Consider the following 13830-nt stretch of genomic DNA (forward strand, 5'->3'; position numbering starts at 1 on the left):
ATTTTTACATTTCTGTAAAATTAGGGTTTTTACCCTAATTGAAAAAAAAACACATTCATTCACACCAGCCAACACCCACTCGTCGTGCCAAAACTCTCTCAAGCAACAATCTTCATTTTTCTTTGATTTCTTCCACTTTCTTCTCACAAGGTAACATCTTTTGTTTATTATGTTCTTAAAGCTTTAATTTTTGCAGAATAATGGTCTCAGTTTGTTACAACTAGTTTCCTTTGACTTGATTAGGATTCTAGGGTTTTTAATTCTTGTCTAATTAGGATGTTATAGATGCAATTGATTGTGAATTTATACTTAGTATGAATCTCGAGAAAAACCCTTGTGATCAATTTTGAGTTTTGTTGGATGAATTGATATACCTCAAACATGCGACTCGAGCAATTCATGTGACTCGTCGAGTCTGTTCGTAGACTCGATGAGTCGATCCCTAAAGGCAGTCCCAAATTTTGAGTTTTAATGTTTCTGTGTTTTCTGGTTTGTATGGTTTTCTTATGTTGTAGAAAATGTTTTCAAGATGTGGATAAAGCTCTAGGGGTAACCAAGGAAACCATCCTTGGTTAAATTTTCCAAGAATTGATTCGGAATCCATGATGAAAAGATAGAAGAATAAGCCAGTTAAAGTTAAAAAGTAAGAAATTTACGTTCCAAATGCAATAGATTAGGATTGGTTAGGAAGAGTTCATTATGAAGAGGAGGTGGCCCCGTATCTTGTCAAGGTCTTTGTGAATGGTGGGGTATCCATCACTTTTGATGGATGGAACTGGCTATTCTACATTCAAGAACCGGTGTTCAAGGAGTTGTGTTGGGAGTTTTTCTCAACCATTAAATTCTGTGAAGGGAACAATTATTACAACCCGAGAATTGTTACTTTTTGCCTTGGTGGGGAATTCCGCCAATGTAGTATGGTGGAACTAGCTTACAGGTTGGATATTTATGACCAACAATTGGTGTCTACTGAGGATTTTTCCGCCTTTCTTGAGCATTGTCACAAAGGGTTCCCGGAGGGTGTTGTGGATTCCACTTGGTGGAATACCATTGCTAACAAAGTTTATATCCCCAAGTCCGCTCAAGAGGGGAGTATTCGATCACCCACCCATAGATAGATTCACCGCCTCATTGAAAATACAATCAACATGTGGAAGGATGATGACAAGGTTCCTAACCTTGATGTTTTATACTTATGGAGTATTATTACTCCAAACACCTTCTGCAATCTTCCGTACTGCATAGCGTCATATTTAGCTGGGGGCGGTCAAGGATCGCAAAACTTCAAAGATCAATGGTGAGATTTTGTGAGCCACCTAGCCAAATCTTATGGGTTAATGGAAAGAGGAGCATGGAACTTGATGATGATGGTCCCGACCCCTCATTTTAATCTCATTCTTTTTAGAAGAGCCGAAATTATTGAAGATTATGGAGGGGGCCACTATGCTATTCCTCATGATGTCGCGGTAATAGGACCCGAGGAGCCGGGAAAGAGGGTAAGGCCGAGAAGCGAGCAAGCACATCACGATCCACCGGTGATCCCGGCCGAAGATGATATACCCCCGAAGTGGTTAAATGAGGAGGGAAGAAGATATCAAGATGATTTGGGAAGGGGCTTGAATTTTGCCAACCGGTCCTTTATCTAATTGTTTAATCACTTCAACATCCAACATATGGATGGGGGTCAATTTCCTTATGTGCCTACTTGGGATGAGAGGATGAACGCAAGAAGAAACAAAGCAAGTGGGAGCGGAGCATGAGATGATGATGAAGAGGATGAGGAGGAAGAAGACGAAGATGGAAGTTCTATCCTTTTTATTTTGGTTATGTTAAAACAATTTTTGTTGTTTGATTTTGTTTGTGTTTGTTTGTTTGTTTGGTTTGAACAAATAGTTTAGGATCCACTTATGGTGTGTTTTTCCTTTTTACATGTTTGTTTTAGTCTTTTCAGGATTTGGATAAAGGTTTTGAACACGAAGAGTCTAGACAGTCGTTCCATAGAAGCATTGAGTCTAGGCGAGCGAGAATAGAATGTAAGTATCGAGTCCAGTTTTAGAGAGGGTTGAAGAGTGTGTAAATACTGAAGAGGAGAAGAGCATAACTGTCCTTTTGATGTTACTTCAGCACACCAAAAGCCGAATTTGAAGTAGAATTTATTTTTATCTAATTTCACGATTTCTGCCTTTTCACACTACTACTCGGTGAGTCGCCTTTTTGACTCGACGTGTCGTTTATCAGTCCACCTCTAAAGTTGCTAATTTGATGCTATTTTATACGCCACTTGACTGCATTTTCTTTAAGATTGATTCCAGAAATTTTCCGAGGGATTTTCCTGCATATTTGGAGCTAACCACACGACATTTTGACCCACAAGGCATGGATGAACTGTTCTCATGCCTAAAGTCATTTGAAGATGGAGCTTTTCAGAAGAAATATCGACCTCGTCACTACTACCCTAGGGGAGTTTGTTCCAATTCTCTCATTATTTTCTCTATCGTGCATAGTATGCAATGGGGACATTGCATACATTAAGTGTGGGGTAGGGGGTTGGTTACACTAGTTCAATTTTGAAAATTTTTGAAAATTTTGCATTAAAATTGCTAAGGTTAAATTAGAAAATTTTGGTAAAAAGCAATTAGGAATCATGTTAGTATTATGTTTGATAATTTTATGAAGACCCAAATGTTTAGTTGAGCCAATATACGTTCTAATGCATTTGTGGCCTCCTTTATTCTAGTGAAATCATGGGAAAAAACACAACCTTACTTGGTTTGAGGGATGCGATACGTTTAGCATCGTGTACTTGAAATGTATCCAGGAAATTTTTTATCTTTAACCAATAAAGGTTGAAGTTGAGAGCCCCTGCTTAAGCATGTAAGGTTTTGAGTGAAAAAAAAGTGAGATACATGTGAAAAAAAAAGAGAATTACAAGAAAAGTTTGAAGAATTTTGGAGCAATTAAAGTGAAGATCAAAATATCAAAATTCCGAAGGTTCAAAAGTTGAAGATACCGAAACCCAAAAGGTGGTGAATTCAAAGTAATCAAAGATCAAATATCAAAGAAGTGAAGATTTCCAAAAAGCTCCATAGTGGTATCCAAAATTTGTAATTTTCTAGTTATGTATACTTGGGTTGCTCAACCAAAACTACCATGAGGTTAGCAGGTTTTCTGCGGATGGATTCGGAGGGATGCATAAAATGAGCATTGTTCGAAAGAAGCGGGCGAGTGTTTATGAGGATTGTTAGTATTTAGAACTGAGGGGAGGTCCTTAGGAATTGTTTTGACACAAATGCACTCGTTGCGGTCTTGACATGATGACTGGTTTGATTGGGATTGTCTTATGTAATATTAGTATGCTAAAATTCAGTTTTGCTTGGGGCAAACAAAAGTCAAGCGTCGGGTATTTTGATATGTGCATATTTAGCTATATATTTAGTTTAGATCTTCATTATTTGTAAGCTAATTATTTAAATATTATGGACAAAAGGTACTCAATAGTGTTCAAATTGTATTTTCAGTCCAAAATATATGCTCGGAAGCAAAAAGAAGCAGGAGAAGCAGTTGGAAGTTCAGGAGTTGAAACAAAGAAGAAAAATGCCAAAAGCAAGAAGGACTCGGCGAGTCAAAGTCTGACTCGACAATTCAGATCGAAGATTCGTGAAGCTCTAGAAGTCCTTGCCGTACACGGATTTTTAATGAGGGACTCGACGAGTTGGGACCTTGACTGGACGAGTCACCTCTGTTTCCATAAAAATATAAATAGGGACTTTGAGATCGAGATTGGAACTTCTCTGGAACCCTAGGAGGCTCAAATTGCGATTGAAGGTGCTACTAGACCAGGAGAAGAGGAGGAATCAACCCTAAGTTTAATTTTTTAGAAGATTAAGGCAAAATCTAGTTTATTCTTAGTTAAGCTTTTCATTAAATCATGATTGAACTAACTGAATTCGTTTTTGAGTTTGTTTTTTTTGACATCCCCAATTTTCTCGACCAAAAAAGACCGATTTAGTTTATGCTTTTAAAATAAAATCAGAATAATACTTTTAAAAGACATTGCGGAATTTGTCCCCAAAACAAAATGTGATGAAAATTTATCGAAACATTTCTTAAATAAATATATATATTTTCATTATACATCAAAACCTCTGGATGTCATGTTCCGATACAGGTCAAAAGTATAAACAATGCATTATAAGCCTTACAACAGTTAATTACAACTACTGGCCTATAATCCAAAAATCTCTCATCATCATCTGACTATGCTCAGGGTCCACTACCTGTAATATAAAAAGTTGAGTGAGTCAGGCTTGGGAGTCTGGTTAGCATATAGGGTTTTCAACCCACAAATAATAATAAATTTATTAAATTAATCAGCCAAAAATAAATTTATTAATTTCATTAACCAACAATAACCATGATTACCCATTCATGTTATCTTCACTTTACGTCCTTAAACACCTTTCATAAGGGACCTAGCCTAAGGATTTTCATCCGGGTGACAACACTGCTTTAGGGATTCCTCAGCAATTTATGTCAAATAAGGCAACCATGTGGGGCATGGAGTATACCATTGAACACTAAGTTCACAAACACCTACATGTTGCGAGCCTGGTAGCTTTCCACTTGACTGTCTAGAAAAGTTTGTGGTCATCATCTATACTCCGCTCGATGACTGAAATAATAACAATATCGAGACCTCTCATCATATTAACACACATCAACTATTATATCTACCAATGTTTTACCCAACATATTTGTAGATAAAAATACATATACAGTTTAAAACTTGTATAAAATATTTATTCAACACCCATCCCAAATAAACAAACAATATAATTATAGATATCACATATTTTATAGAAAATACTTCATATCTATGTGTAAGAAGAAAGTGATCATACACTCACCTGATATGACGAGTGTAAGCTTCGAATCGTAAACAATAAATGCTCAAGTTCTTATTATCATAAATTCCCCTTTTAAAATATTTTCTATGATTAAAAAAAAAAAAAAAAAAAAAAAAAACTCAAATGGTTTCCTATTTATAGTACTACATAAGAGGATAAAATCTGAACTACTACGTGTTGCTTTGGTTTGTTTCCTCCACGTTGGTCTCTACTTATGCTCGTTTTTAATATTTTATTATTATTATTATTATTATTATTATTATATATTAAAGTTATGAAAAATTGTAACAATATTTTCTTTTGATTGGTTTGAATTTCTTTTTTTTCAATTAATGTTACAACATTCATCCTTCATCTTTATGTTTTTGTTCACAAACAACCCTTTCACTTTCGTTTGAATTTTTCATAACTCATGTATTTTATTACATATTATTAGTATGTAGTCATATTAATATTTTTTTGGCAGGAATGGTCCCTCAACTATATTTGGGTCGTTTTAAAGTTGCTTCTTTTTTGTCTTTTTTTGTCCCTCTACTTCCGTTGGTTATTTGTGGCATTATAGGTTCCTATGTTTTCGTTTAATTGTCACTTTATTAGTTTTGCTTACAGATTCATTGATGTTTTTTTTATTTCTTATTTATTTATTTATAGATCAGTTAAAAAGGGAATGAATGAGAAAGTCAAACTATAAACATTTTTAAAGAAAAAACAACGAAAAAAATTGTTGCATCCGACCCCACAACGCGGAGGTTCCCTATCTAGTTATTATTATTATTATTATTTTACTTGACACCTAAGTTGAACTTTTTTTACAACAAATGGAATTGTATGGAGCTTCTCTTGTATGATCATAGTCTCGGAGTTGTATTCTTATCCAAATAATTTGCATATATAGTCCCTTAAAAATATATAAACATCATATATAGTTCCTTAAAAATATATAAACATCTATTTGTATTTTTTTACTGAATCATTAATTTGTATCCATGCATACGTAAAGATTATAAAACTCACATATTAATGTATGCATTTTTTTAAAAGAAAACAATATCAAATAAATTTCAAAATATTTATTAGTTTTATTAATATATATAATGATTATTTTATTTTCGTTACAACTTTCGTTAAGATTATTATCCTAAATAATCTTTTTATTATTAATGTTTGTCTTAGCCACATTTATTAAAATTTTCTTTTAAATAAATTTTTACTCAAGTATTATATATACATAACAATTCTCTAACTTACATGTATTTAATACATATACTCGAATAATTCATTTTCACTTATTATTAAAAGGCTACAATCGTCGACCGACGTAAATATAAATTTTATAATGATGCCAAGCAAGAAACGTGAGCGTTACAATTATCTCTCCCTTAGGATGATTCCATCCCGGAATCATGTATCGACAAACAGATGTGGATAGCGACTTCTCATGTCACTTTCTGTCTCCCAAGTGAGGTTCGTCCCATTTGTATGTTTACATCGCACCAACACTAATTCGACCATCTTACGTCGTAACTTTTTCGTCTTACAGTCAACAATTGTTTTGGGCTCCTCAATCAGCCTCTGGTTTCGATCGATCCTTAACTCTGAAAGTGGAATTATATCGGGAACTTCTCTCATGAACTTCCTCAAATAACACACATGAAAGGTGTTATGAATACCATCTAGTTCTTCTGACAATTTCAGCTTGTAAGCTTGGCTCCAAATCCTATGAAGAACCTTGAATGGTCCAGTAAACCTTGGACTCAACTTTCCTCTCTTTCCAAATCTTATAAGTCCCTTCCATGGTGAGACTTTAAGCAAAACCGAATCACCAACTTCGAATGATATCGGTTGTCTTTTCTTGTCAGCATAACTCTTTTGACGATCTTGAGTTGCTAACATCCTTTCCCTAATCACTTTCAAATTTTCAGCAGTCTGATGGACTATTTCAGGTCCCATAAACTGCTTTTCACCAGCTTCAAGCCAACACGACGGCGTTCGACACTTTTCTCCATACAAAGCTTGATTAGGTGCCATCCTGATGCTTGAGTGGAAACTATTATTATAGGAATATTATACCACAGGTAAATGTTCATCCCAATTACCTTGGAATTCTAGGGTACATGCTTTTAGGATATCCTCCAATGTTTGAATTGTTCGTTCGCTCTGACAATCGGTTTGAGGATGGTAAGCTGTACTTAGACACAATTTTGTACCCAATTCCTCTTGTAGACCTCTCCAAAACCTCAACGTGAAACGACTATCACGGTCTGACACAATCATCATGGGAACACCATGAGCTTTTACTATCTCTTTCATGTAAACCTTTTCAAGATTTTCCATAGACCACTTCTCATTGGTGGCTATGAAATGTGCACTTTTGGTGAACCGATCAACGACTACCCAAATCATTTCGTGACCGTTCTTTGTTCTGGGTAGTTTAGTTACAAAATCCATAGTGATGTCTTCTCATTTATCCATAGGGACAGGTAAAGGTTCTGAACTCACATATGGTTTTTGATGTTGTGCTTTAACCCTTGCACATGTCACATACTCAACCACATACTTTGCAACATCGAGTTTCATCGTTGGCCACCGGTAGTAGGGTTTCAGATTCCTATACATTTTCGTGCTGCCGGGATGAATCGAGTATATGGTCTTATGAGCTTCTCCATCAGAAAATTTCTCATTCCTCCTGTCTTAGGTATCAAAATCCTATTTTGGAATACCTTCAACCCTTGGTTGTTTCTACTGAACACTAACGTTTTCCCCAAACGTTCTTCCTTTCGGTCATTTTTCTCTGAAGCTTCCTCCTGAGCTTTCTTTATACTTTCCACAATTGTCGAGACAACTTCAATTCTTAACGCTCTTGGTCTTTTCTTTTCAAGGTTTACCTTCCGACTGAGAGCATCAGCGACAACATTTGCTTTACCAGGGTGGTAAAGTATCTCACAGTCATAGTCCTTGAGTAACTCTAGCCAGCGTCGTTGCCTCATGTTCAATTCCTTCTGATTAAAGAGATATTGAAGACTCTTATGATCAGTGAAAAGTTTGCACTTTGTGCCATAAAGATAATGCCTCCATATCTTTAGAGCAAATACTACCGCTGCCAACTTCAAATCATGAGTGGGGTAGTTTTTTTCATGCTCTTTCAATTGTCGAGATGCATATGCTATTACCTTTTCTCTTAGAGTTAGAACACATCCCAACCTGACTCCCGACGCATCGCTATACACTGCGATGTCTTCAACTCCATCGAGTAGAGAAAGAATCGGTGCATCACATAATTTCTTCTTTAGCTTCTTGAATGCTTCCTTATGCTTGTCACTCCAAGTATAAGTAGGTCCCTTGTGGGTCAAAGCTGACAATGGAGCAGCTATCGAAGAAAAGCCTTGGATAAATGTTCGATAATATCCAGTTAATCCTAGAAAGCTTTGGATCTCCGTAGGACTCTTTGGTTGTTCCCACTTCGTTTTAGCTTCAATCATAGTTGGGTCAACCATAATCCCTTCTTGGTTAACTACACGACCCAAAAATTGGACTTCTTGAATCCAAAAATCACATTTGGAGAACTTCGCATACAACTTCTCCTTCTTTAATACTTCTAACACTTCTCGCAAGTATCTTCCATGCCCTTCGTGGCTTTTCGAATAAATCAGAACGTCATCTATGAACACTATCACAGATTTATCTAAGAATGGTTTACAAACCGTGCTCATTAAATCCATGAAGGTTGCTGGAGCATTGGTTAGTCCAAATGACATAACAAAAAACACGTAGTGTCCATATCTTGTTCTGAACCCAATCTTCTCAATATCTTGCTCTCTTACCTTTAGCTGATGATATCCTGACCTAAGATCAATCTTCGAGAAATAGCTTGATCCTTGCAATTGATCAAACGGGTCATCAATTCTTGGCAACGGGTACTTGTTCTTTTTTGTTGCCTTGTTCAACTCCCTATAATCTATACACATTCTCATGCTCTCATCTTTCTTTTTCACGAATAACACCGGAGCACCCCAGGGTGATGAACTAGGTCTAGTAAAACCGTTATCCAACAATTCCTGAAGTTACGTCATAAGCCCCTTTATCTCTATTTGTGCTAATCGATATGGGGCTTTTGTTATTGGTGTTGTTCCTGGTAGCAAGTCTATTCTAAAATCCACTTGTCTATCAGGGGGCAATCCATGAAGATTCTCAGGAAAAACTTCTGGATAGTCACACACCACTGGTATACTTTGCATATTCTTTTTCTCCTTCTTAGCATCGATCACGAATGCCAAGTATGAAGTGTATCCTTTAGATAAACATTTTCTGGCTTTCATTAGGGAAATGATTCCAGAATTTACTTAGCACTTATCTCCGTATACCATAAATGACTCCTTTCTAGGCGGGTTTACCGTTACTATCTTTTTCTTGCACAATATTTCGGCACCATTGGCACTAAGCCAATCCATCCCCAGAACGATGTCGAAACCATTTAACTCGATGGGTAACAACTTTTCTTGGAATTCATTTCCATTTAGGTTGATGACGATATTCATAATATAATTGCTAGCAGGTATGAATTTTCCACTAGCAACTTCTACAATTAGGGCATCATCTAGCTTTTCTATAGGCAATGCTAGTCTTTCACCAAATTTATGTGATGTAAAAGGAGTAATTCGCTCCGAAATCAAAAAATAAATTGGCAGGTAATCCATTTACTATAAAAGTACCTGAAGCAATATCTGTTGCATCCTTTGCAGCTTCCAATGTCATTTGGAAAGCTCTGGCTTTTGGCTTTGGTGGGAGATTGAGCTTCACTGTCTCTATCTTCTTCATGTAATCCTTCAAAATGTGCCATTCTTCATGGCATCCATAGCACATCTTTTTGTTGGTTGTGCACTTGTTGGCGTAGTGTCCTGGCTTTCCACATTTAAAACAAGTGACATCCTGGTCACATTTCCCAACATGTTTCTTCTTACATTTTTCACACCATTTTGCTTCGGCTCCTCCTCCGAATTTTCTCGAACCAGACTTCGAGAACTTACTTTTCTTGTTCGAACCTAAAGTTCCTTCAAACTTTCTCTTTTCTCCAACTTCAACCTTGTTGGCGGCTCTACCCTTAATCATATCTTCAACAGACTTGGCAGCCCAGATAGTTGTCTCAAAAGTAACTGTCTGACGCATTGGCACTGCATACTCCCATGGAAGTCCCTTTGCGTACCTATCAATTTTCATCAGCTCATATGGGATAATACGTAAAGCAAACTCCATTTTGTCTGTGAAGTTGTTGGTGTATTCATCAATGGTCATACTTCCCTTTTTTAATGTTAGAAATTGGTATGCTAACTCAAGCAGATTTTGGGCCGAGCAATACTTGCGCTTGAATTGCACCAAGAACTCTGACCAAGTCAGTTGCAATGGCTCATTACGACTTAGGGTCTTCCCCAGAGTGTTCCACCAGCGAACAACGCTATCTCTGAACTGACGCACCGCAAATATGGTTTGTAACTTGCCTTGACAACCACATGTCATGAAGGCCAATTCCATTTCCGAGATCCAATCTATTACTCCGACAAGATATTCTTTTCCATTAAAAGCTGATGGCTTGCAAGTCATAAAGTCTTTATACTTGCATCCATTTTTCTCAATTCCATCCTCTTGATTGTTTCTCCTAACCACAAGTGGTTCATCTTGACCAACATACCTACTGTAGTATCCTTCCTCCGACTGGTCGTCATTTAATTCAGGTTGTTCAACAGACATTAAAGGTTCACTCTTATTGATGAAGGGATCGTTAAAATACGAGAGTCTATCAAGTATGTGAAGGGTTCTCAAGCAAGGAGAAAGAAATTTATTGATTGTGTGAAATATGTCAATTTGAATCCAAAAACAGGTTTGCATCAAGATGTTCCTACACAATGGAATGCCACTTATCTTATGATTGAAAGTGCTTTATTTTATCGACATGCTTTCTTTCATTTAGCACTTGGCGATTCTAATTATTTGGATTCCCTAACTCATGATGAATGGGGTAAATTAGAAAAGATTTTTAGATTCTTGGAGGTTTTTTATGAAGTTACGTGAATCTTTTCTGGAAACAAATACTCCACAGCAAACTTATATTTTCCTTCTGTTTCTATGACTGAAAAAACTTTAAGAGAAGAAATGGTAAGTTCAGATAAGTTTATGAAGGAAATGGCTTCGAAAATGTATGAGAAGTTTTCAAAGTATTGGTCCGAGTATAGTGTGATTTTGGCAATGGCTGCAGTTTTGGATCCACGTTATAAAATACAGTACGTTGAGTTTATTCATAAAAAACTATACGGAAGCAAATTGATGAATCAAAGAATCAAGTATAGAATGAATTATAGAGTTAATTCAAAGTAAGTATGCGAGATTTGAACACCAATGTAAATATGATCTGTTTGGCTCTATTACACTTTATCAAAGTTTACAGAGAGTACAATGAATATTCTATAAAGACTTCGTTACTAAGACACTAGTAACTACTCCTATTTATAGGAGAGGAAAGCATACAAAAGATATACTAAGGACTAAAACATTATTCTTCGAATATTATGCCTTAGTAAAATAAAATACAGAAAGATTCGATGACCCTAAATACAAACTTCGACTATTACAACACTTTGACTCTAATAATCTCCCCCTTTGTAATAAAAGTCGAAGTCTTCAGTTTGTAAGTAGAATTATGGAGTAAAGAAAAACTCTTCGAACTTCAGTATACCATGAAATAATCTTCTTCATTTCCTTCTTATCGCCTTCATTATTCTTTTTACAGTGGTTCATACGAACAATTAAGTTCGTATATTGAGAAGTTGAATATCCCTCCACTTCACTGGCTTGAAACAAAAACCTTTTAGCTTTTCCAACTTTATCTTTCCTGGCAAAAACAATTCCAAATGGCTTTAAACATATTTCTCCATCTGCATACTTCTTTAACTCAGCCTGAGTCAATGAAGAAGCCATTGGAACTTTAACTTCCATCCCCTTTGCAGTAGCTAGCTCCACACCAGTTAGTGCAAGACACTCATAATAGTTTTCAATAAAATTTTTGATGTGAGCATCTCCAAGTTTGAATTCTTCAAGATCAGTATTTTTCAAAAAGGAGAAAGATTTATCTTTGAGAAGTAATGCAACTTGTATAAGATCATACAAGTTCATCAGAGGAAAGTCGGAAATGGTGAATTCGCATGTTTTACCATTTGCCCTGGCCACAATATATTTAACATTTTGAACAATGTTTTCGAAGACCACATCATTCTTCATGCTAATCACCTTTTTAATCTTGATCGGTGACCTGACTTCCTCAGGAACTTTACCCAGAACAGCATGAAAACGAATCTTCATTTGGGTTCCTTCATCCTTTCTTTTGAAATTCCCTTCTGCTTTAAATTGAGGCATGATGAACATCATCTCATTGATAGGGAAATCCAACTATGTAGCACCTGGTTCCTAGTATGTATTCTTGATTATTAAATCTCCTTATGTTTTGCATTTTAACCTTGGACTCGGTGAGTTGAAGGACTAACTCGCCGAGTAGAAGCATGTCTAGTCACGGGATCAACTCTGGCTACTCAGCGAGTAGGGTCGTGGGACTCGGCGAGTAGACCCTGTCTGGACTAAAACCCTAACCAGGGTGTTTGCACCCTATTTAAACGATCTAACCTAGCCTCCACAACCCCTAGTACTCCCAGATATCTGTAGAATGAAACTCAAGCCCCCTTTGTGTCCTTGTGAGTGATTTTTAGCATTTTGAAGGTGGTTTGGAGCTTGGGAGAAGAAGGAGAAGGTTGAAGAGTGCAAGAAGGGAAGAAGATCCGGAATATACTCTGTGAAGGGCTTCTATTCAGGTAGAAAAGTTCCTACCTTGACCTTTAGTTCATTGAACCCCCTTTCTTGTCCCTAAAAAGAGGTTTTAAGCCATAAGAGCCTAAATCTCTATGTGTTTATGGTTAATGTTCTGCAAGGACTTCGGATTTGGACCTTTAAGACATCCTAGTAGCATAAAGTCTTTGTGGTTGAGGTGATTGAGGTCCCTATTGAGTGTAGGACCTCTTAAAGAGCTTGGAATTGCATGTTTGAGCTCATTGGGCCATGCATGCACTTAAAGTTTGCAACTTTACGTGGTAGACATGCCCTAGGACCATAGATCTATGGTTTTGAAGCATTGCATGTCTCAGATCTGGCCTATTTGGGAAATGGGTCGAGGAACTCTGCGAGTCCCAAAGTGGTACTCGGCAAGTTCTATGAAGATGGTCTTAGACTCGGCGAGTCCTATGAAGATTGCCTGGAGCTCGCCGAGTTGTTCTTCAAACTCGGCGAGTCGGTACTCAAGTCGGCTCCATAGTCCTGAGTGGTAGTCAAGGGTGACTAAATGAGTGGGGAAAGGGACTTGGCGAGTAGGACCGGATTAGTAAGGGAAGGACTCGGCGAGTTGCTCGTGGACTTGGCGAGTCCAGTCAACTGGAAGTTGACTTTGACTTGGATTTCGACCTGGTCGAGGGTAAAAGGGTTAGTTTTACACTAAGAACATCTAGCAGTGTTTGACTGATCATTTTGTGGGATTTATAGCCGGAGGACGTCCGGAGCAGCAGCAGTAGACAGTCAGTTTTCGATCAATTCAGCAGCTAGTTTTAGGTGAGTTACCTTCCAGTAGCGGTGGGTCTAAGGCCACAATGTCGGCCCACCAGTAGGAGATGTATGATAGATGATTGTCTGTGTGATATCATCTAGGTTTGCTAGTACCTGATATGTTATATGCTAGCATGATATGTTATATGTGATAGTAGTAGAGTTCGGTTGTTAGGACCGAAGGGTAGTCAGACACCCTAGATACGTCTGACAGTATGTGATTATATGTTTGCATGCTGGCCTGATATGTTATATGCGATAGAGGTAGTAGGAGGGGACCAATCCCCGAGTT

The 13830-nt window shown here is 37.1% G+C and overlaps 1 protein-coding gene across 1 annotated transcript; it reads left to right on the forward strand.

The window, feature by feature from the left end:
- The first annotated feature begins 10668 nt into the window (after positions 1 to 10668).
- LOC145011171 (zinc finger BED domain-containing protein RICESLEEPER 1-like) lies at positions 10669 to 11273 on the forward strand. Its single transcript, XM_078969817.1, has 3 exons — positions 10669 to 10702; positions 10780 to 10917; positions 10999 to 11273. Exons 1-3 carry the CDS (start codon positions 10669 to 10671, stop codon positions 11271 to 11273), a joined length of 447 nt encoding a protein of 148 aa, XP_078825943.1.
- The last annotated feature ends 2557 nt before the right edge of the window (positions 11274 to 13830 follow it).

The sequence above is a fragment of the Lactuca saligna genome, chromosome 1 (genome assembly GCF_052625555.1).
Source record: "Lactuca saligna cultivar CGN05327 chromosome 1, ASM5262555v1, whole genome shotgun sequence".
Taxonomy (NCBI): domain Eukaryota; kingdom Viridiplantae; phylum Streptophyta; class Magnoliopsida; order Asterales; family Asteraceae; genus Lactuca; species Lactuca saligna.